Below are 24,607 nucleotides of genomic sequence, written 5' to 3' on the forward strand. Positions count from 1 at the left end.
TCACTTTGACTGCAAGCAAAAGGTTGGGCCATCAGGTTTTATCACATCTTTAAACTTATATGCAGGAAACTTATGCACGTGTTCAATTTGTATTAAATGGGCGACACAAGTATGATGATTGTGTGAAACTTAAGTCACTAACTAATAAGCTCATTGAAAGCAGAGGACATTTTACCCAAAAAAGTGCTTTAAGAGGTCAGCATCAAAGGGATTCTAAAGCTTTATGATTTGATTTTTTCTAAATAATCAGACACAACCTATAAGATGTTTTTACTTTGCATAATTCTACATTTTCAACAGGTTAGCTTGCTAAGGAGTTTTGAGAAGCTAAATTTAGTTAAGCTTTCTTTCAGTCATCTAGAAAAACAAATAAAATGTTACAATTCTGCATCTTTGACTTTGCGCTTGGCTTTCAATATCCAGATTTAACTACTGTTTAAGCTGAGCTGAACATACGTCAGCATGAAAGGCGGGATACCAAACTTGGAGGATGTAAGTATAGCGAATGGAGCAATTAGAGACAGAGAGGAAAGTGCAGCATTTAATAACGTGTCTTTCCCTGTAAACATTGACATAATCAGTGATAAATACCTACATTTAATAACATTTATAAGGTCTATATTTTCCTGTGCATGACCTGATGTAGAGTTTTGCTAGTTGTCCATATGAAATAAGCTGCAATTAAGCAGCTCAAAAACAGTTGTAAAGGTCCTTCTTTAACAGTCATTTAATAAAACTTTTCTCTGGAGCCTGAGTTAATGGCTGACGTTTAATCTGGGGGGGGGGACATTTTTCTATAATATGCAAAAAAAATCCAAAACTAGTACAACCTAAAGAGACTACAACCTTGATCATCATAGTTCACATGGATCAGAGCTTTCATCATAACTTTCTTCACCAGGTTAACAAATCAGCTGAAACTATGGCAGCCGTTGTGTATGTACTGTAACTAAAAGTGGGATTAATTCATGTTATATATAGATCATTCTCCCATCAAAATGTATCTTCCTGTAACTCAGGAAGGAAGGAAGCTAGCTAACTTTATTTTATTTTAGTGGATATGTTGTTTTTTTTACACTACATAAAAACAGTTTCTCATCACTCACCCGCAAATGTCACATTTGTACTCTCGCATCCCCAGATGCCTCTTCACGTGGTTCCTGGCATCTCCCAGCTGAGCAGTAGCAAAGTTGCAGATCTTACACATGAAGGGCTTAGACCCTGCAAAACAAATCGTATACCAAAATATGAGAAAAAGACAAATCAGACAAAAAAAAAAAAAAAAAACTCTAATTTGGCACCTATAAAAACTACAGTCCCACTTCAAGTGCCAAGCGGCTCTTCTTTCACTCTCTATCTATCCTTGTCACTCTCCTTCATCTCTAACCTACTCTTTCTCTGCCTGTGGATGTGTAAATTGGATTCCAAAGGTCAGGGCGAATACGTAAATCAATTCTGGGTGCACTCTCTACCTCCCATTCCATCATTAAAGCACTAATCACTCTGGCGGGCTTCACAGGGAGGTTTCCTCCTAATTATTGTCATTAATAAGTCCAGAGGGCGGGGTAGCGTTTGAGAGAGTGACAAAGCTTCTCTCTGCCATCCATCATTTAACCACAGAGTAGTGAGGGCAGAAGCCTGTACCATCTATGTGATGCATGAACAGCCACTAGCTCAACCTAAAGACGACAAAATATAATAAAATCACTTTTTCTGATCTTGATGGTTTGGACATTTAAGAGAGCCCTATAGGTATATATAAAAAACACCCCATTTAATGACAGTCTATCATTTATAGGCAACTGTGCTCATAATTTTACATACTGTGGAAGAATTTCTGATACTAATTTCTAACAGGCATTTTCTTAAATAATACCTGTGTTTAAAAAAAAAAAAAAAAAAAAACTGTCACCAGTGGATGAGAAGATTCATTTAATAACAATTTTATTATCAATAACCCCTTAAAAGGGGTTTGCTTTGATCGGGAGAATCAAATGGCCATTATTGAGCCTTTCCTTTTTTGCCCTGTTGGACCCAAAGATAAACTTTAACCATCTTTTGTATAATGAGCAGCTTCTAAATCAAATGACACCAAATCCCCCCCTCCCCAGCATTTGCTGACAAAATGCTTTACTGATCCTGTTATCAGTTTTGACCAGTTTTCCTTTAGTTTCTCAGATCCAAAATGTCTAAAACCCCAGTGATCCTCCTTCTGGTATCCCAGTAGAAATGCTAAACTTCAATCGTAGATCATGTTGTTTTTCATCTTCTCTTCATGATCTGAGAGTTGTTTGGTTCCTCTGCTGTACCTCTGGTGCATGAAAAATAATCTGCTCATCGGTGAGATCCACGCAGCTCATGGGTATAGATACTAAGGAGTAAATGTAGAGGTTCTCAAAGCAAAATAAAAATGCATTAATAGCAATTTTGGATTCTGTTAAACAGCAGTAAGACTGCAGTATGTAATTTACTGCAGGTGACTTTCCTGTGTTGCAAAGGTTAGTTTTATTTTTTATCCAAAGGAGCTGCTATAGAGTTTACTTAATCCTTTACATGAATCTCTGCATCACAAATAAAACCTCCAAGAGTAATTGCATTTTATATGTCTATAAACAGCAGTCATTAGCATTTATTTAGGGTCAGTTACATGATCAAAAATATAAATGAATAAAACAAATCATGATGTTAAAGCTCTACAGGAACAAGTCCCCCTTTTACGTTGTTTTTTTTTTTCAACTTTCTATTGTAAAGAATTGGTTATTTTCTCATGTGCTACTTCTTTAAAGTCTTTTTAATGAAGCTCTATTAAAAGAGGATTTTTTTCTGCATGGAATTAAAACACAGCTGTATAGAGAAAAGTTTAAGAGCCTTTCAGATAACGGAACGTTCTCAGAAAATAAACATTACTTGATAGAGACAATTCCTCAATATAATTTTGGTAAAACATCTAAAATCATTACTATTGTAAATTATTTCACATTATTTACCTTCCCTTCAAAACAACCCAAATAGCTACTTTATTTTTTAATAATTTAAAAAGATTTTTAGGAATTAAAATGTATAACTTGTAAGCAGTTTGAGTGGAACTCATGGTGGCGTGACACTTCAGTCTAAGTGGCAGCCTGGTATCATATCCACACACACTCATCTTTGAGCAAACCCTCACCCTCTGCCAGCGAATATCCCAAGACATTCTACAATATTTATTCCAGGGGCAGCCGCTGATTTGATTAAGCACTTTGTGTAGATTACTAATTCGTTCATACACGGTTCACTTGCTGTGAGCTGGAAGTACGACACATCGAATTTTACGCCAGTAACGAAGATTGAAAGGCAAGGTTGTGCTAACAAGGTCCATAAACACAAGGGACAGGGGATGAGGGTGGGGTGGGGGTCCGCGCATGGCCAGCCTCTTCATTTCGCATGTCTCAACAGTACACTACACAAATATTTACATGGCCATAAACGCAGGAGCTAATAAAGACAGAAAAAGCTATTATAGCTCCAAATGTAGCTGCAGATTTCACACCTAAATGTTGAGAAATCACACACAACAATACAATCACAGACACCTAATACAACAATAAGACAGTCGAAGTGAGGGGGGGGGGGGGGGTCACACCACACCCACCATCACACCTACATGAAGTTTCAGAGCCCCACCTCACAAGCGTGCGGGGCTACATGCACACACATTAGATTTACAAAACACATTCCCTCACTGAAAAAAGTTAGAAGAAAAACAAGACAATCATCCCTTCTTCCTTCTCACTTACACTTTCAGACACATCCAACCTAAAGTTGAGAAGAGAGAGAGGCGTGTGGGGAGATGATTTGTCCAGATGGCTGGCTGAGCATGAAACATGGCAGAGCGGAGAGAGAGGGAGAGAGATGTGCCGTCGCCTCCCCCCGTTCAAACATCTTATCACATTAATACTCCACCACTCTACTTAAACAGCCTCCCTGAAACTGAAATTGACCATCAATGCGGTGTCATGTTAAATTAATATTGCCATCCACACAGGGGCAATGCGGCTGCTTCACATCCCAGATGAGACAGAGAATGACTAATTCATTTCCTGAGAGGAGAGAGAAACCTCATGCCATGTTTCACCTCGCACCCCGTGATGTCTTAAGGTTTGGTCTTTTTATTTATTAATTTTTTTTTCTTATTTTTGTGCTTGCCACCAGTTTTCCATTTTCAGGTTTGAAGGAAAACGAGAATAAAAAAATGTCAATTTCCCATGAATAAATGACTTTGTGCTCATGTTTGTACAATTTCTTTCTGACACATGGGATTGCAAGATACCCACATAAAGTTTATTTCAATCTACGGCCCTCTTTTTCATTATTTCAACCTATAAATATATTTTTATTGTGCATAGAAATGAGTGGATTTGATTTATTTTGGGCACCAAGTTAAAAACATATAAAAGATTATGCTTTATTGAAAGGTTTCACGTGTTTCTGTCTGGTGGAAATGTGAAAAGAACGCCCAGAGTAGCACTTTTGCCTGCATGCCACATAACAGAATGGCTTCTCTGAAAGGTCTTTGTACACAAAGCCAAGAGAATTTAAAGAAGTAGCAACAATGTTCTGTAAATTTTAAAAAAGTACATAAAATATGTTAATGCTGCACCTTCACAACTGACAAAAAACACAACAGGAACTAAATAATGATGCATTGGAGTCCAAAGGAATGTAGTAGAATGTTTTCACACATATCTCTGTCTCCTTCCCAATGTTTACCATTTTATTTCCACTCAGCATCACGTATTTGGTTTTGGAAAATCCTAAATAAGATGTGGTGTTAGTCTTTTGTTTATGTTCAATTATCATGCCAGCCCACTAGGGGGCTCTGCAGGATAAGCTATCTCTTCTGAGGTTAGGACGTTGGCTGTATGTTGGTGGTTGAAAGAAAAAAATAAAATCTCTCCCGAACTCATCCAGAAGTGAAGTTATATTTGGGCTAACAGTGGTAGCAGAGGATGGTTAGTAACTACAGAGTTCCGCCAACATTTGAAAAAGGAAAGTCTTATGAAAGCTGGAAGAATGAAGTCGATATGTGGACGAGAGTTACCGACTTGGAAAAAAAGAAACAAGCTCTCGCCGTTGCTCTGGCGCTATCCGGGAGGGCGCGAGACACCGCTATGGAAATTCCGGTAGATGATTTAAATAAAGACACTGGAATGGTCACGTTGTTGGATAAATTAGATAATTTGTTCCTTAAAGAGGAAAAGGACATGATATATGAAGCATACTCAGAGTTTGATCGGATCAAAAAAGACGCAAGCACATCCATGGTGGATTTTATTATTGACTTTGAACAGCGTTATTCGCGCATGAAAAAATACAAAATGGAGTTACCCAATGCAGTTCTGGCATTTAAGCTTTTGGATACTTCGTGCTTGGATATGACAGACAGGCAGTTGGCTTTAACAGCATGCCCAGATGTGACGTTTGCTTAAATGAAATCCGCTTTCAAAAGAATATTTGGTGATAAGAAAAAAACTGAAACAGCAGAGAGCATCAAGCAGGATTCAGTGTTTGCAACAGAACAACAAAGACAGAAAGGCAGAACTTGGAGGCCCAACTCATGGCAAAAGTCCCCACAACCCGGCACCAACCCATTGGACAGGTATGGAAAACGATCTAAGTGTGCTGTGTGTCAAAGTACCTATCACTGGGCCAAAGATTGTCCACATAAAGCAGAAAGTATAAAAATCACTGAAGATAACACAGATGTGGAAGAATGCAATATTACTCTGTACACCAAAGAATCACCAACAGATGCTGAAATATTCATGACAGAAAGTTTTGGTTCAGCAATAATAGACACTGTTTGCACTAGAACAGTTTGTGGTAAAGAATGGCTGGATAACTACAGAGCTACACTGCAGCAAAAAGGGGTAAAGACTATGAGAGAAACAGAAATGAAAAGCCACAGGCCATTTAAGTTTGAAGATGGAAAAATAGTGTACTCCATCAAAAAGATAAAGATACCAGCCAAGATTGGCAACACACGATGTAACATCGAAACAGAAGTCGTTCCGGCCAACATCCCACTGCTTTTGAGTAAAACGTCACTAAAGAGAGCAAAAACTGTTCTGGACATGGAAATAGACAGAGCAATGATGTTTAACCAGCCAGTGCAATTGGACTTCACCAGCTCTGGACACTACTGTGTGAACATTGTGGATAAAGAAAGTAAAAGTCCTACTCACTCTGATCAATTGTTGGTGTAGGAAGAAATACTGGCTATAACAGATAAAATGAACCCAAGTGAGAAGACCAAAGTTCTGGAGAAACTTCATAAGCAGTTTGGACATGCTTCTGCTGAAAAGCTGAAACGGCTTTTAAACAATTCTGGCAACAAAGACACAGACTGTAACAGCCTCCTGCAAAACATCATAAACCAATGTGAAGTATGTCAGAAATATTGCAAGACCAAACCTAAGCCTGCTGTTGGCCTGCCACTAGCGTCGACATACAATGAGACTGTAGCTGTAGATCTACATGAGCTTGAGCCTGGAGTGTGGTATTTACACATCATTGATAAGTTTACTCGTTTCAGTGCAGGTAGTGTTTTGACCAGCAAAAGGTCTTCTGAGATCGTCAAACATCTTATTCATGACTGGATTAGTGTACATGGACCACCACAAAAGCTATTCAGTGACAATGGTGGTGAGTTTAATAATGAAGAAGTGAGAGACATGGCTGAGAACTTTAACATTGAAGTCAAGACAACACCTGCTTACAGTCCCTGGAGCAATGGGCTGTTGGAACGCCACACTCAAACTCTGACTGAGATTATATTGAAAGTAAAAACAAGTACTGGGTGCGACTGGAGCACCGCCATGGACTGGGCTCTAATGGCAAAGAACTGTATGCAAAGCGTCCATGGATACAGCCCCCATCAACTTGTGTTTGGGCAGAATCCCAACCTACCTTCAGTGTTGATAGATAAAGCCCCAGCTCTGGAAGGGACTACTAAAAGTGAATGGGTGGCCACGCACATCTCTGCCCTACATGCTGCAAGAAAAGCTTTTACAGAAGCAGAGTATTCAGAGAGAATACGCAGAGCCCTAAAGAAACAGCTGCGACCCACAGATGAACAATATAGACTTGGAGACAAAGTGTTCTACAAACGAGTGGACTGCCCTGAATGGAAAGGACCAGGAGTGGTTATTGGGCAGGATGGTGCAGGGGTGTTTGTTAGACATGGAGGCACCTGTGTCAGAGTGCACCGACTCAGGTTGAGGAAGATTACTCATGAGGATGAAGAGCATCAGATTACTGGTGATGACAACATTCAAGGACAACCTACAATGGACATTAATGAAGAAGAGACAGAAGAAAACCTTGGACATACAAGCACAGAGACACAGCCTGCAGAAATGGACAGAGACGCTGTGGATATGGAAAGACCACACGGAAACAGAAAGACAACAGACTGGCAGCATCAACGTAAAGCCTGGTGAGATTGTGACATTCACTAATGCAGAGGGTGTATCACAAACAGCAAAGGTGTTGGGACGAGCTGGTAAAGCAACCGGGAAATACAAGAACTGGTTTGACTTGGAACAACTTGAGCCTACAGAGGGGGCTGGTAACAGTAAATCAGTTGATTTATCACAACTAGAAAACCTTTGTGTTCGGTCTAATGTTGCTGAAATGGATACCCATGACGATATTTTTCTGAGCAAAGATATTTCACTGGATGCAGCAAAAGAGGATGAAATAAAAAGTTGGAAACAAAACCAAGTGTTTGAAGAAGTTGAGGACAAAGGTCAAAAGTGCATTTCCACTCGCTGGGTGTGCACTATGAAAGAAAGTGAAAATGGATTAGTACCAAAGGCAAGGCTTGTTGCACGGGGATTCGAGGAACTACAAGTTTCTGACTTACAAAAAGGACTCGTCTACCTGTGCCTCAGAGTCACTGAGACTCCTAGTTGCAGTGATATGTCAGAAACAATGGAAACTTCACTCCATGGACATTAAATCTGCTTTCCTACAAGGAATGGAACTATGCAGAGACATTTTCATCAAACCACCTCCGGAGGCTAATAGCACAGGTGTGCTTTGGAAACTGAGAAAATGTGTGTATGGTCTAACAGATGCTTCATTGTATTGGTACAACAGAGTAAAGAGCATCATGTTAGAAGCAGGAGGTGTTGTGTCTAAGGTTGATCCTGCAGTTTTCTACTGGCTTGATGAGAGCAAGAATGTTATGGGTGTCCTTGCTTGTCATGTTGATGATTTTATATGGGGAGGATCACAGTTTTTTTCAGAGTCAGTCATACCGAACCTTAGATCAGTTTAATGTTGGTCATGAAGCTCATGAAACCTTCTCATATGTAGGTGTCAACCTTGTTACTTTGGGTACCAAGGTTAAGATACATCAACAGACATACATCCAAAACCTGCAGCCTATCAACCTCTCACCCTCTAGAGCAGCAGAGTCAGCTTCCCCTCTCACTGAGGAGGAGAGGGAGCAGCCCAGGTCAAAGATAGGCCAACTGTTGTGGGTTGCAAGACAGAGCAGGCCTGATGTCATGTTTGATGCAAGTAATTTGGCATCTAGTCTCAAACAGGCCACAGTACAGACCATATGTGAGGCAAACAGAGTTGTGTGTAAACTCAAAGCCAAGTCAGTTTAACTGAATTTTCAGCATCTTGGCGAAAACAGTAACTTAAAGATAGTTACGTTTACTGATGCATCTTTTGGGAACCTTTCAGATGGAGGTACTCAGGGTGGGCATCTGATTGTCTTGATGGGTGACAATGGTCGATTCTCTCCCATTTCTTGGCAGTCAAAAAGGATTAAGAGGATTGTCAGAAGCACGCTTGCAGGTGAAACACTGGCTATGTCAGAGGGGATTGATAATGCTATTTTTGTCTCCACACTGTTTTCGGAACTGAGTGCTGGTAACACCTCACATTCTTTGCCTATAACATGTGTCACTGATAACTTCTCTCTTGTAGATGCGCTAAAGTCAACCAAGTTTGTTGCTGAGAAAAGGCTACGCCTGGAAATCAGTTCTATTAAAGAACAGATCCTAACTAAGAGAGTTCGTCAGGTTTGGTGGTCAAAAACTAAAGACCAGCTCGCCGACTGCTTGACAAAGGGAGCATCCACAACTTTGTTACTTAAGGCTCTTTATGAAGGCTGTTGGGCCGTATCATAAATGTAGTAAGAAGCTTGTTCAAATTTGTTGTTAAAAAGTGAAGATTGGCTTAGCAGTATTGCTAAATAGCTGTGCTTTGCTATGTGTTGTTTAGATGCATACGTTCTATATTTGATGCATTCAATTCTTTATGTATGTTTTGTTTATTTGTTTTTTTTTTTTAAGAAGAGAGTGAGTTTGTTAGTCTTTTGTTTATGTTCAATTATCATGCCAGCCCACTAGGGGGCTCTGCAGGATAAGCTATCTCTTCTGAGGTTAGGACGTTGGCTGTATGTTGGTGGTTGAAAGAAAAATATAAAATCTCTCCCGAACTCATCCAGAAGTGAAGTTATATTTGGGCTAACAGTGGGACATGACAGTAAATCTTAAAAAATTGAAAATCAAAAGATCTTTTATGTGAAAAAATGAAGAAGTCAGTATGGCTTGAGAGAAACAGAGGCACGCCTATGGATGTACTTTAGGGCAAAGCTTGAAACACAACTTTTCCTTGAGTGACATCATGAAATAAATTGTTAAAATCTAAAATCAGGAAGAGAACTATGGCCCTCTAGAGTCTGTTTAATGTTTGGGTAATGTTACCGATAGCTGAAGGTACCGAGTTCTTTAGACAAACATTTTCTGGCTGAAAGCTTGCAGATCAGCTCTATAATCAAAGCAAAAGCTCTTGTAAAAATGCTTCCAGTAACTGACCAGACTGCATCATATTTCAGAGTGTTAGGAAACCCATACCAACACGTGCTGAAAGGCCACCTCAAGAGGAAGCAGACTTAAAAAGAAAAGATTTACAGTTTACAAATGCTCTCTGGAACAAGTACACTTTTGGAGACAATGCCCTGGTTCTTGGCCATTACAGCCATTATTACCTTTAAAGTAAAAAAACAATAAAGACATTTGCACCCTTAGCAGTGCTTTCCATTTCTCCTCAAAAGTATAAACTTCTACCTTCTACCGACATTTTAAGCAAAACCCCTCAGCTGGAATTATGAGCTGGAAGGTTGTTACAACTTTGCTTAAATCTGGACCCATCTGCCTTCCAAAAGAGGCAGGTAGGAGTGATGGTAACTTCAGTAGGTCAGCACACATTGGCTCGAAAGTCAGTCCACTCAGGGCCCTCAACACCAGTGGGAGGTCCTATGCTGCTGCTGGCTGGCACAGCCTCCTTGCACCCTGAAGAACTGCGACACCAAATGGTGTGCCCAGACCCATCCACCTTCAATGCAGTCACGCTTGGCTGAAATGGCTGCTAGGTGCACTTTCAGGGTCAATGCAGGATGTCCAGCCTCCATAGGTACCTAAATACCTCTTGCAGAGAATATGAAACTGGGTCGACCGAATTTCCCCTGCACCAGGCTGAAAAATGTTGCCAGCATTAGACATGCAGGTGTATGCCCTGGTACAAAGCCTCCAGGTATTGATCAGGCACAACAATGATGTGGTCCCACCCTGGTGGTTGATATGGAACATTCAACAGGTGCAGTCTGTCGTGATGAGCAAATGGAGAGGGAAAGAAGTGCCTCAGCGCCAGATAGACCATCCTCAATTCCCCAGTGAAGCCAGAGCTCAGGTTGCCACCAGCACCCATAAACATCTCAACCATTGTCAGACTGCAAGTGCCGCTCCCACCTGAAAGGACTGGAGCAGGAAGTGGATCCTGTCCATCCTTTCTGTGGTCAGCATGGTTATATGAATCCAAGTTAATTCAATTAAAGACCGCCTCCTGTGCTGGGATCAGGGAACTCTTCTCATTGTTCACCCAAGAGTTCCAAACAGCCTCGACATGGGCCAGGAGCCTCAACATCACTCGATCTGCTGCTCAGGAGAAGCGGGCACAGATGATACAGTCATCTAGATATGGCAGGATATTTACCCCTGATTAACTCAAGACCGCTTTCATGCACCTCATGAACATTCAGTGGGATAAAGAAAGCCCGAAAAAGCAGGACGCCACGCCGGAGGCAAACAACAGGAACTCCCTGTGCTCTGGGTGGATTCATACATGGAAGTACGCATCCTTCAGGCCTACAGCTGTAAACCACTCTGTGAGAGCAAGACAAATGACAAAGATGATTCTACCACAGCATTTCTATCGAGAGGCACAAGCAAGAACTTTGGCAAGCTATGTAAGAAGTTTGGGAAATGTTCACAACAACAATCATTAAAAATCAAACAGATAAAAATAGTCTCACGCCTTCTCTTTTGTCCTTTCATTTAGTAGAGAAACTTACGTTAATTCTAATTGAACTTAAACAGGAAGTTTGAGGTCTGATTTGCTGTTTGACAAGTAGAAAAATAAAGTTGTCTTCTTTTCATAGTATAGAAATATTGGCATCCATGCCTTCAAATTCAGGAAAGTGAATATCTTTAATACAATTTCTGCATAAATACCTGGCAAATACTATAGTACAGTATAGCAATCTTTGCAAAGCAGGTAAAGGTAATGACAATTATTTCTCTTTGAACAAACCTTGTTCTTAAACACCTTAAGTAAATAAAACCAGTTTATAAGAAGCTTAGTAAAAGACAATGACATGTCTAGGAACAGCAAAAGCTTTTTCTATGAGAGTTAAAGCATTAGTCAGACGTTAGTGTGTCCAGTTTATTAGGCTAACTTTCTTTTTGTTGCAATAGTACTTATTGGCAATAAATCATGCAGTGTTTATAAAGCTTATTTATTTCCCCTTCAAAAAGCTGCCACAGGTTTCTGGATCTCACCAGATTGCCTAAAAATGACAAGCATTGTTTTGCCAATTAATTGATTTACACTTGAAGCTCTGAATGAGGGAGCATGTGCCAAGAGAGGTAGAAACCCTCCTTCCCCCTCCCTCATGTGCTGTCATAGTGTGTGGTCACACTGCTTCGAATTTCTGTTACTCAGGTTGGTCTGCACTCACACTTTTTAATTCAGAATAAAGGAGATGCATAACTTTAAAGCAAAACTGTGTAACCTTTAGCCACTAGAGGGTGCTAGACCTGTAACTTCCAGATTTAGAGCACCTAAAATAAACTGGAAACACTGAGCTGTTGCAAAAATCTTTCTCTCCCTGTTTTGGAATCTGATAGACCAGTTTGGAGCAGCAGCTTAAAAAGTCATTGAGTTAATACTAAAGACAAGGATGGATTCAACCTTCTAGAGTAGAATATGTCTGATCAGCTAAGAGTCACAACTGTTTTGTTTTCTAACAACGTTAAGCCTAGTTTGCTCTTGCGTTTAAGGGAAGTTCACACTGCTTTAAAGTGGCACTCTGGGTAACATGACTCATTCAGCGACAAATCTGACCCTCTCAAGTTACATGGAGTAATTTTTTTGAGAAGAGCATCAATATGTAACTAGTGCTGCATATTGATCTAAAATATTATTCAATATGTAAATAATTAAACTAATACTTGGGTGAAATGCGGTGTTGGTTTAAGAATTGAAAGAAGAAACAAAAGAAAAACAACAAATGGAAAAAAGTGAGAGAATCATTAGTGCAAATTATAATATTTCTTTTATACACTGATGTTTTACAGTCTCAAACATTTTACTAATGGGTCAAATGGTGTTGTCCTCTTCATACTTTTAGTATGAGTCTAACGCTAAGAAAAAAAAAAACAGAATTAAATTTATGATAGTTTTCACCAGGCAATACAGCCGTTTTCAGTATGTGCGAGGGGCTTCTACATCTTACCACCTTTCCACTGGTTATGTGGTGTACTGTCTCCTGTGTCATTGGAGCATATTTTACCAGCATTGCTTGTTCAAGTTTGCACAGAGACCTGAGTGGCACCCCAAAGCACAACTATAACTCCCCCTAGGTAGAGGCCACACCACATAATCATATTGTTATCACCAAATGCTGTTTAATTAGCAGAAATGATTTGGAATTGGCAATAGGCTTATTGCACAGATATTGATAAAACAAGCCCACATACTCTTACTTTTCCTGTTAAGTACTAGGGAAAAATTCTTTTGAGATTGCTCATCAACTTAGACTCACACCTGTCTTGCGCTGCTCATATAGATGGTATTGTGGCTAAAATGGGTAAAGGCATTACAATGGTAAAGAAAGGTGTTTCATTCATACCCGCTGCTATTGCTAAACAGGTTGTACAGTCTCTTGTCCTGAGTTATCTGGAGTATTGCCCGGTGATATGGTCATCTGCTTCACAGAGTGAGCTTCACAACCTTCAGCTGGCACAAAACAGGGCGGCCAGAGTGGTCCTTCAGTGCTCACAAAGAACAAATGTGGCGTCATTGCATAGATGGCTTTCATGGTTAACAGTTACCTGTAAACTTAAATTAAGACTTCTGCTATTTATATGGAATGTTTTATTTAAAAAACAGCCTTCATTTTTTGCTGAACATTTAGACCTTCTTGAAACAAAGTCATAATTATTTAACCTGGCGGGCACTAGGTGGAGACATTAAACTCCCTCGACCCAGAACAAACTATCTAAAATCCACAGTGCATTATAGAGCCATTTGTCACTGGAACCAACTGCCAATAACCACACGAAGAGTCCAGAACAGAACATGCTTCAAAAAGATACTGTCTTCAGAACTACTGCAGATGACAAGATGAACTGACCTGTGTATTTATGTTGTATATTTCTACTCTTTTTCATGTTCCTATTATTTCCTAATGTGCAACTTGTGCAGTTTTCTTAATGGTTTGTTATTAATTTAATGTAATTTCTTTATATGAGGACCCCAGGAATATTAGTGGCCATTTATTTGGCAGCTAATGGGGATCCTAATAAAACTAAACTTATTACTTTTTTGCAATATGTAAAGCCTAGTATTAACTTTTGAGAGCTTATACTTTTAAACTTCCATGCAAAGAATAGGCCAACGTTTTCAGTTATTTTTTTTTCCATTTTTCCTGCAGTCCTAAATTGGGACAAAAATCCCTGCCTCTATGTTCACTCCCATGCTTGGCACGTGTGTGAGTTGTTCTCAGCCTGGGTCTGAGGTCAGACAGCTCTCTTTGGTGAAAAAGTGACCAATTTAGCTGAAAATGCTAATTCTAGCTCATTGGCAAAATGCATGCATGTGTACAGGTTTCCTTAAAGGGACAAATTGACAAATTTGTGTGCTGCCTCCCACCACCGTTCCCAGATTTCACTGATTAATCAAGTGAATAAAAACCAGGTCTTAATTAAAAGGATCTCAACGTGCTCCTTGCTCAGAAACTGGCAGACCCCCGTAGTCCGGCTCCACAAACAAACTCTCAGAATGAATGGCCACAGGAGAAAAGGTAAATAATTCACCGTAATGAGGGGATTTAGCAATAATAACAACTGGCATATGCTGTCAAAATGAGGTGAAATAAGACCTCTCTTTGAAACAGAACGCGTACATAAAAGTGGAACTTTAATCACATAAGCAAGTACATGAAGTAGCTTTATTGGAGAAAACCAAAACAAACAGTTTGTTTGAAACCTCAGAGTCTGCCCTTGACTGGATGCCATGTTTTGGGACCTCAGTGTCAGTACTTTAATTTTCTTAAGTAACATTAAGTAAGTGGCCTCAAAATTCAAGAATTATGATACTGGGTGAGACTATGAATGTGTGTAGGGTAACCATTACAGTAATATGAAGTGTAGAAGCTAAACATTAATCATTGGGATTAAACCTCCAGTTCTCTCAGCTTTAAGCTGCGCGAGTTCAACAGAAAGAAATGTGACTTTGGTGGAAAAGATGGCAGAAACTGGCACCCTGATGCTAGATCTGTAAAATTTTATCAATTCTTTTAGTCCAAAACTCTGCATCATTTCAGCCAATACACCTTTAGATTTCAGAATATTGCACAAATGTATTGATACCCCTTTATTTTTCACACTTTGCAACTTTCCATCCACAAAACAACAAATCTCTTACATTTTCCTAACTTTTCTTGCAGGACTGGCCTGCAGTCAGCTCTGGTCACCTTCCACATGTGCACCATCTCCCTTTAAGCAAGACGTATTTTGTTTTTCTTACAACAGTAGATTCCTTCTTGAAACTCACAATTCACCCTGATGCACCACTTTGTCCTGGCCTATCATATCAGCTCTCTTTAAAATATGTTACAGTTGGTTCCAAGAGCAAAATATGGAAAAGCTCAAGGATTCTAAACACAGATGCGTCTAATATAATAGTTGAATATCTGAGAAGGTCAATATTTTTTGTGCCTAATTTCTGAAGAGGAAACTTATTTATTCTATATATTCATTAAACATGGTAAACTATCTCTGTATAGTATGTCTGTTTTATATGTTGATATGATTTATTGCATGTTGATGGCTAATGCTTAAAGATTCTAAAAATCGAAAGTTTCGTTTTAGGATCAGTTTGAAAAACTGTTTAAGCGGACACCAGGTTTTTAAAAAGTATGCATTTATTTCTAAATAAAATGGGATTAGAATCTCAGAATAAAATTCAAAACTTCTTCTCATCTAGGAATGAAACCTTGGACCACTTAGAAAAAACCCAGTTATATCCTTATTAGGGGTAGAACGGTTCACAAAATCCACGGTTCGGTTCGGTTCACGGTTTCGTGGTCACGGTTTATGTTGATTGTTAGCCTGACATGTTGGTCGTGTTGCTGTTAGCATAAACAAAACGTGTTGCACAATGCTTGCACACTGTTGCACTTTTATCCACAACTTTCTTTTCGCCGTCATCGTAGGTCACTCTAAATGCTAAGTGGTCTCATACAGCAGACCTATAAAGTGCTGCTGGCGCGTCTTCCAACTCCTGTTCTTTCCCACTTGCCATACCCACACAATTCTCCACAACAACTGATTTTTTTTCTGCTACACCCGGCTAAGCTGCTTTGCTTCTTCTTCTTCTTGTTTACTACTGGTGGTTGGCTTTGGTCGCATTACCGCCACCTTCTGCTCTGGAGTGTACACGCTTCGCCTATGAGAAAAAGGAGCCGCGCATGAACCGAACGAAACACACGCGAATCGAACCAAGACAGACGGTTTGGACGGTTTTCATAAACTGCTTCCATCCCTAATCCTTATATGTTCATGTTAGACCCTTCTCTGTGTTACTCCGGTTGCTGTAAGTTTTCCTTCCACTCAACTTTCTATGAAACTGAACAATCAGCTGCTAAGCAAAGACCTTTATAGCCTACACTCCTTTTAGAGGAAGTCAGTGCTTGTCTTTTAGATTTACAAAGTTAGTACTCATCCTCATGATCGTGAACTATAGTAAAATTGTCATATCTCTAAGCCATAACCATAAAAACCAGAAATACAACACCTAGATATATTTTACTTTGTGTGTATTAAAATCTGTTTCTGAAATAAGTGACAAAATCTCTTAGACTTTTTCAAGATATTCTAATTTGTTTTCAGCTCTAGCTGTACTTTTCTAGGGTACTTTGTTGCCATTTGGTGAAAAAAAACAGAATAAATAAAGTACAATCAGCAGAGAGTCAGGACAAACTCTGAGTAATAGTCCTCAGATTAAGTGATCAGCTAAAATACCCACTCAGACCATCCAGAGTCTCCAAGTGGAAACCTTCTTTACTTTATCTGACTCTAAAAGGAGGCTTCACACGCCCACAAAGACACACCGACACACACAGTAAACAGAGCACGGACTTCAATTAAAGTCCCATTAAAGTTTAGCCTGAAAGGGGGGATGGACTCTGGGAGGCAGAGAGGGGCATTTATTGATGGCGCCCTCACATCTCGTTCCTGCATTAAGTTGATTTTAAAAGCAATTAATACACACGGTCAGGGAAAAGTAATGGAGCGCCCCGCGTTCTTAACCTGCCGGACGTCTCCCATCCAAAGCCCTGACCAACGCAGCCCTACTTTGCATTATAAATGACAAGACAAATCCTAATGGATTGAGGATAATCAGCTAGCCATGAAGGTTGACATATACATACACACAAACATAGAGTTGACAGGCATACTACCTCTACCTTACACTCACACACACATATGTATGCACAAACAGACATACAGACACCAGGGAAATTAAAGGCTTTGAATATGTCTGCATTGATTATTTTAAATTATTAGCCCACCTCTCTTTGGACCTCCAATGCTTTTAGCCTAAGCTTTAACACATTTACAGAGACTTATTGACTATAATTACAACTGAGTCTTGGTAATGGACACATCAATTATGAGTCGCACATGTCTCTGACCAAGCGTTGCTCAGGAAATCCCAATCTGGGGTCCATTAGCGTCTCTCCTGTTTGTTTGAAGCTCAATCAGTCTTTACCTTCACCTCTACAGAAAGAGCTATTACCTGGCTGAGGTAGATAGCGGCCTTAACAATAGCTCGGGTTGCCACTGATGAGCCTGTATCTCCAAACTTTAATGCTGTTGCATCTAAAAAAAAAAGATCTAACAGCTAAAGACTCTATAAAAGAGATAACTGCTTTGAGATATTCAGGAAAACGTATCACAGCTAAATGCTCACAAGACTTTCAAAGAGCAGCCTACCAAATCTGTATCAGTTACAAGAGGTTTTAATAATGTATGCAGCCGCAAAGTGGTGAATTTGTAATAATGCATATGTAATGATGTGTTCAAATCATTCATCTTAACCATGTGTTACTGCTAATAATATGTATATTTTGAAAACATGTCCAGAGTAGAAGTGAGTGAGTACGTGGAGGTGAGCTACTTACCAGTGTGCGTGCGAATATGTGCCAGGAAAGCCATGGAGTTGCTGCTCTTGCACACCTTGCCGCAGTATTTGCACACACTGCCTTGATTCTCCTCACGCTCGCGGTTGATCTGCTCCGTGTCCTCCAGCACATACTTGTTGACCTCCCTGAGGAGTTCCTCGTGTTTCTCTTTGATGTGGACAAACAAGTCCTGCTCTGTCTCGAAGCGGTCAGTGCACTTGACGCACTTAAAGCTTGCGCCCCCCTCAGGAAGCTCCTCCACGCTGTTCTGCTCATTGCGGAGATGGGCGGCGCTGGAGAGGTGCTGGTGCAGGTTGCTTTCGGTGTAGAAGGATTTGCCGCACACCAGGCAGTGGAAGTGCCTCTCCTTGGAGGGGTGCTTCATGGAGATGTGGACGTTGAGGCCGCTGAGCCCGTCCGCCATGAACCCGCAGTCCTCGCAGCGTATGCGAGAGCTGCTGCCTTTTGCTTCGTCCCTCACCTTCCCTTCCTTGGGTTTTAACTTTCGAACATATGAAGAGCTTGGGGACATACTGCTAGATATTGATCCCCCAGTCAAACATATGACAGAGGCTTCGCCTTCCAATGCCAGACCCTCCAGTGTTGCTACCTCCTGCCCTGTAAGGGCTTTGAAAGATACAATACTGGCATCAAATGGAGGGGCTTTAGACATCTGTGTATCAACAACCACTGTATCATCAGTCTCTTTTTCTGCTTGGGTAGACCCTATGTTCTGGTTTTCTTGATATTTGGACTCATCTAATGGTAGTTGAAGTTCTGCTGAAGTCTGCACCGTCATGTCAGCTGTCTGGTTTGTAAAATCTGTTTTATTGACAGTAGATGATGTTTCAGTTGTTGCTTGCTTTAAATCTCTACCCACAGTTTCACCAACCACGACACGAATAATGTCTGTAGTGACAGACAACGCAGCTGAGTTGTGTACATCCTCACAGGGACTTTCACTAACAGGTCCAGACACATCTGAGTCTGGGTTTGATTTCTGTCCAGCAGGATAGTTGATCTTGGCCTCCTTTAAAGAAAGGTTGTCAGTTCTTGGTTCTTTGGCCTTTTGATATTCCAGGTATCTTTGACTGTTTTGTTTATGTTTCTCTGTGCTAGCATGGCGAGCCATCTCCCTACTGGTTATAGCAAAATAGCTGCAGGCTAAACAAACATACTCAAACTCTTTTGTATGCTTTCTCTTGACATGAAGATGGAGGGATGGGACTGATTGGGTGACAAAATCACAAAGACTACAAGCATTAACTAAGTCATGGCTGTTTTTTTGCTGGCTAATGTCTGACTCAGTTGGTTCTTCATCTTTCTCTTCTATAAGAGGTTCTCTGTCCTGTTCTTGGGTTGTGTCAGCATCCTGTAAGACAGCACCTGGTGTACTGGTTATCTCCAGCAGTGGTGCACTGGTGTTGGCCTCTGCTGTGGTCTTATTTGAACTCTCTTGTGCTCTTTTCACATGTTTCTTTGTAAAGCAGTGACGGTCCATATCTCCCTTAGTTACACAGTGGTAGTTGCACAAATTGCAGCTGTAGCCATAATCTTTGCTATGTTTACGGCGAATATGAACACTGAGATTGGTGGCGTTGGACACAACCAAACCACAGTATCCACAAGTGGTAGTACCACCTTGTTTCGGTCTTCCTCTTTTCTTTCTGGGAGGTTCCAACTCTGAGTCTTCCTCATCAGTTTGAACAGAAACCTCAGTTTCAGCTGTCTCTGACAGCTCGTTGGTTTCCTGTTGTTCTTCGGTCGAATTAGCCGTTCCTTCTCCAGCAACCACTTGATTGAGGCGACCGACGGAAACGTCATCTTCCACACAGTCTCTTGTAACTTTCTCAACACAATGTTCAAATGAAGAAGCTTTAGAGCTTTTCTCTCCTTTTTGTTTTTCCAAATGGCCATCTGACGACAGATGGACATTCATCCACTCTGAAGTTGCTGCAATGACGTTGCACACTTTGCAGCGGAACCACTCTTGAGTAGGGTGCTTATCCCGAGTGTGCTTTTCAAGCGCAGCAACATTACCCACCCTGAAATCGCAGATTGGACACTTCACCTGGAACCGACTGAGAACACGTTTTGGTGCTACTTTTGGTGACGCAGTTTTTTCAGTGCTGCCGCTCCCAACGGTTTCGTCCAGTTCCCCCATGTTTCCATCTAATTCAACTGAAAAGACACAAATATCCTTTACTTAGTTTTTCAAATGTAAGCAAGACAAATTGTTATGACCAGTGACTAATATAAATATTTTATAAATCTAAAAGCAGAATTCACATAAATGACTGAGGACAAAAAATGCTTTCAAGAATGAAATTATCAAAAGTGAACAGAAACTAGAGAAATACTTACAAGTTAAAGGGACATCTTTGGCATGGTATCTCTGAATGTGAATATCAAGAGGAGATTTGTCCCTAAATTCATGTCCACAGTAGTTGCAGGAATAAATAATCTTAGGTTTTGGAGTCCTCTTGCTTAATCTTCTTTCTTGGGCAGTGCTCGGCTCATCTTGTTCTAGACTGTGGTTTTGTTCCCCATCTTCTTCTTCTGTCTTTATGGTGGATTCCTCTCTTAATTCTCCAACATTGAGAATATTTTCCTTTTGTTCATGAGCTCGAGGATCCTTATCAATTACTTTCCCATGTTTTCGCGTGTAATGAATTTTCAGTGATCTTGGGTACATGGTTGTGAAGCCACAAACTTTGCAAACATTCTCCTCATTCTCACATCCAGTGTCAGACAATGGCCTATCCGCTCCTTCCTCTCCTGCCTTATCGAGCTCGGGAGCACAACCAGGAGAGACCCCCGTGGCTTCCTCCATCTCCGTGTCAGCTTGCGACACCTTTACAGAGTCATTTTCAGCCAATTTGCTCTCAACATTTCCCTCCTCTAATACCAGTGGTTTATCCATATCATATCCTTATAATGTGAAATCCAGCGGTATCATCAAAACCACATCAAAACCCTGAGGGAAAACAAATAAAGAAATACAACATATTTATATGCATCTTCAACATATTGCTGTATAACAGCTGATATTAGACCCCTAAGCCCTCAGAATGATATTATGCGGCCCGAGTCTGCAGTTTACCAATGGTACAAATTTCCACGACAAGCAGTGGCTGTTTATGTATCCCAGGAGGAACTCCTAAGGAAAGATTGACCATTCTGTTTTTTGCTGCTGATGTAAGCTGACACTAAAATTTCCGAAATTATATGCAATGGTATGAGGGACTTTACAAATTTGGGATCAAAGTTCAATTGCATATCTGTTTTTAACAAAATTCCACATAATTTATTTTTTTTTTAAATAAACTTGTCCATGTTTAACGTTTTATTGAGCATGTTGCATTTGAAAAAAATAAATGCAATTATTCTTTGCATTTTATTTAAAGACAAAATAGTAAAGATAACAAAAAAAAATAACCACATTTTTGTGGTCTAGTATTACTTTCTTTTCAACCATGTTTCTCTCTTATTCGAACAAGTTTGGAACCCACTGACCAAGGTTATGTGAATTGGTTCATCTTCCGTTTACTTCTGTCTATGTTTAGATGCCGCCATCTAGTGTTAGAATACACAAACTGCAACCTAAAGCACAGTAGCATAAGTTTTAACCATTACATATTTTCATTAAACGCTCAAAGTAAATCCCTGGCATTTATCTGAGGGAACTAACAAAAGTACATTCTGTAGGTAATCCTCCACAAAGATGGATTTTATTTAAACATCTTTTGAAAAAAATTATGGGATTTTTCAAAGATTTAATCTTTTATGAGATTTTGTTAAAAAAAAAAAATTAACTAAGTAATGTACTTTTAATGGAAAATAAAATAAAACCTTTGTAGAGGTTAATGATATGTGATTTGGAAACAAAAACATCTCCACTCAGTCTCAAACACGTGATCATTAACTTTTTTTCTTCTTTCCAGTTGTCTTGTCAACAGCATTTGTAAATGTGTTTTGTGAAGCACTTTAACTAAAATTTTAAAAATGTGAAACAAACACTTTAACCATACGCTTAGAAAAGCACCTCAACTAAAATATATATTGCTTTAATAATAGACCTGAAGTTATGCTGCTGTTTCAATCATATGTACTTTGATATGAAGTATTAATGTGCAATTTCCATTGTTACCACCTTTGAATATATGCTTTTTTATTAACAAACCCAACCCAGTATGCAGAAACCGTGCTAACTTGTCAATATTAAGGTTGTTCAATGTAAAGAAACACAATTAATGGACAGAAGTCAAAGCACCTGCAGTCATTGTATTGCATCGAGGTCAAGATTTAGGGCTGAAAACTTCTAAAACTCATCCTGTCAAATACGGATTTTTCCTTTTATTTCATTAGTTTTATTTCTATAATTGCACTTTCTAAAATAGCCATCACATTTGATTTATATAACTGCTAACAAACCAATAAATATATTTATATTAATGTCTTTTTCAATTCTAGTTGTAGCAAAGTTTAATTATCTGAATAGCTTGTTTAAAAAAAAAAAAAAAGTGGAATTTTTCTTTTTTTATGAGCATTACCTCGTTTTAATTATCCATCCTTCCAAGGCAAGGCAAGGCAAATGTATTTGTATGGCACAATTCAGTACAAACACAATGCAAAGTGCTTTACATGATTAAGTCACGGTGGGAATATAAATAATTTACATGGTTTTAACTTTAAGCAGGAACTAATGCTACTTTTTAGTATCCACACATTAAGGTCAAGTGAAATGTATTATTTTATTGTATCACTTATTTATTTCAATAAAGATTAGAGCAAAAAAAAACGCCCGTGCAACAGATGTAACAAGGATTTTATACACAAATTAACCTAAAACAAATCTATACTTAGACTGGCTTTTGATCCAGACTTGCCAAATATTTGATAATTTAAAAAAAAACAGTTGACAAAATCACATATATCAAACACACATATCACAGGATGACTGTTATGAGAGGAGATTAATAAACACTGCATATTTAGGTCCCCTGTGCTTTACAAATTAGTGTGAAGAGACGAATTGTTCACTTTTCCTACATAGTGAACAACTTCCTAGACTTACAACAGTAACAGAAAGTCATGTTAAAGTTCGCTGCAAGAGGTCAACCTGCTTGCTTAAACGTTCGCACGGATAAAACTTGTTTAAAACCATTCTGCAAGGTAGCAAACCTCCGCAATAACCCATATAAATTAGCGTAAATTCGTTTTGATTTTCGTGCCGGAGGAATTGTTGCTGCAGCAGGGGTTTGCAGCTAGCTTGCTAACTAGCAACATGTTCCTCTACTGTAATTTAAAAAACGTTCAGCTCGTCCAATTAAATCACTTCTTCGGACAGGACAGCCAATCACAGCGGGGGTAAGGCGGGTGTAAAAAGCCCGAAGGTTTGGAAAACGACGGCAGCAGAGAGGCCCAAAAAGGAGGCTAACGTCGACCTCTGAAATAATCATCTATACAGTTCAAACACCCCGTCAAAACAACGCATATACCTTAAAGTCATCCATCTAGAAGCAGTCTAAGTCAAAAATTATAAACATGATCACAAATCAAGCTGACTTACCCATTATTTTGCGACTGTTTTCACGGTGCGCGCTTTTTTGCTGCTAGACACAAATGGCGTACCGTAGCGTGAGCTGTGCGTCATCGAGCGAGAGGCGGCCTTGTTTTCTGGTCTACGTCAGCTGCTTAGACTGCATGGTGCATTAAAGTACCGTAGGAAAATTGAAGATACGGAAGTTAAACTCTTTTTAAGGGGCTTAGTATCATCAACATATTAATAGTGATTGACAGACAAAAAAATATCTGGAAGACATTGTTCAGTTTTATCTACACAGTGCTGAAACATTAAGAACTTTAACGCTTAGTGCTTTTTCTTCAACAAAATATTTATGTACTTATCTGAGGAATACAATACAAACATTTAAAAAATATTTAATATGACAAATTTCTTTTAAACAACTTCGATTAACCTTATTTAACCATTATTTATATTATTACAATTAGTGAAAAAATGTTGCTAAGTAAATGTTTTCTGTAAAAAAAAACATGAATTCCTTTAATCTAGGGCTGCACCTAACAATAATTTTGCAAATCGATTAAGTAATTGATTAATCATTAAATGGAGTATAGAGACTCAAAAGTATGTCTTTAGCTGACAGAGCAATCAATTTTGAGCAGTAATTATACCAATATTGTTTAAAAAAAAGTATGTAAACATTTTGCATTTAAGATTAAAAAACCTTTTCAGTCTATCAATATGTTCAATCCAGATCTTACAAGTGGAAACATTTTAGTTTCAAATGGTTTCATTTCATGAAAAATCTTCTTTGAGGAACATTTTGGTTGTCCGATTATTATTCAAAAAAATTAACGACAGATTAATCGATTTGCAGCCCTAGTTATTTTCTTTTATGTATATTTGTCACGTTTGAATAAAACTATTGATAATAGTATGTTACAATCTTAATATATTGTTTCTCACTAATATTAACAAAGTGAATAAATGTGATGGCTTAGGCCAGGAGGGAGGTACAATGGGTATTTTAGGATCATGCCTTAAGAAAAAAGCAATAAGTTCTCAGCTTTCATAAAAAGGAAAGACAAAACGATCTCATGTCTCAGGATAAAAAATATAAGTTCTCGTGTCTTTGAAATACATGAATCAGGTCATATGTCGACGCCATTCCTTTTTGTTATTTTACTTTAATAAAGTTACATTCTTGCTGAAAAACATCTGAACTTTTGGGGTCATTAAATGCGCAACAGGCCCATAAACACTTTAAAAAT

The 24,607-nt window shown here is 39.2% G+C and overlaps 1 protein-coding gene across 1 annotated transcript in view; it reads right to left on the minus strand.

Annotated features, from left to right (window-relative positions):
• Positions 1 to 23,487, minus strand: part of znf407 (zinc finger protein 407) — a 218,985-nt gene extending 195,498 nt beyond the window's left edge. Inside the window, exons 1-4 of the mRNA XM_038289466.1 lie at positions 23,382 to 23,487; positions 20,174 to 20,786; positions 17,810 to 19,990; positions 1,107 to 1,221 (exon numbers count right to left, since the gene is read on the minus strand). Of these exons, the coding sequence (XP_038145394.1) occupies positions 1,107 to 1,221; positions 17,810 to 19,990; positions 20,174 to 20,732 (2,855 nt within the window). The 5' untranslated portion in view covers positions 20,733 to 20,786; positions 23,382 to 23,487. The remainder of the gene's footprint in view (positions 1 to 1,106; positions 1,222 to 17,809; positions 19,991 to 20,173; positions 20,787 to 23,381) is intronic.
• Positions 23,488 to 24,607: the final 1,120 nt, after the last annotated feature.

Source organism: Cyprinodon tularosa, unplaced genomic scaffold (genome assembly GCF_016077235.1).
Source record: "Cyprinodon tularosa strain WSP-4 unplaced genomic scaffold, ASM1607723v1 ctg107, whole genome shotgun sequence".
Lineage (NCBI taxonomy): Eukaryota > Metazoa > Chordata > Actinopteri > Cyprinodontiformes > Cyprinodontidae > Cyprinodon > Cyprinodon tularosa.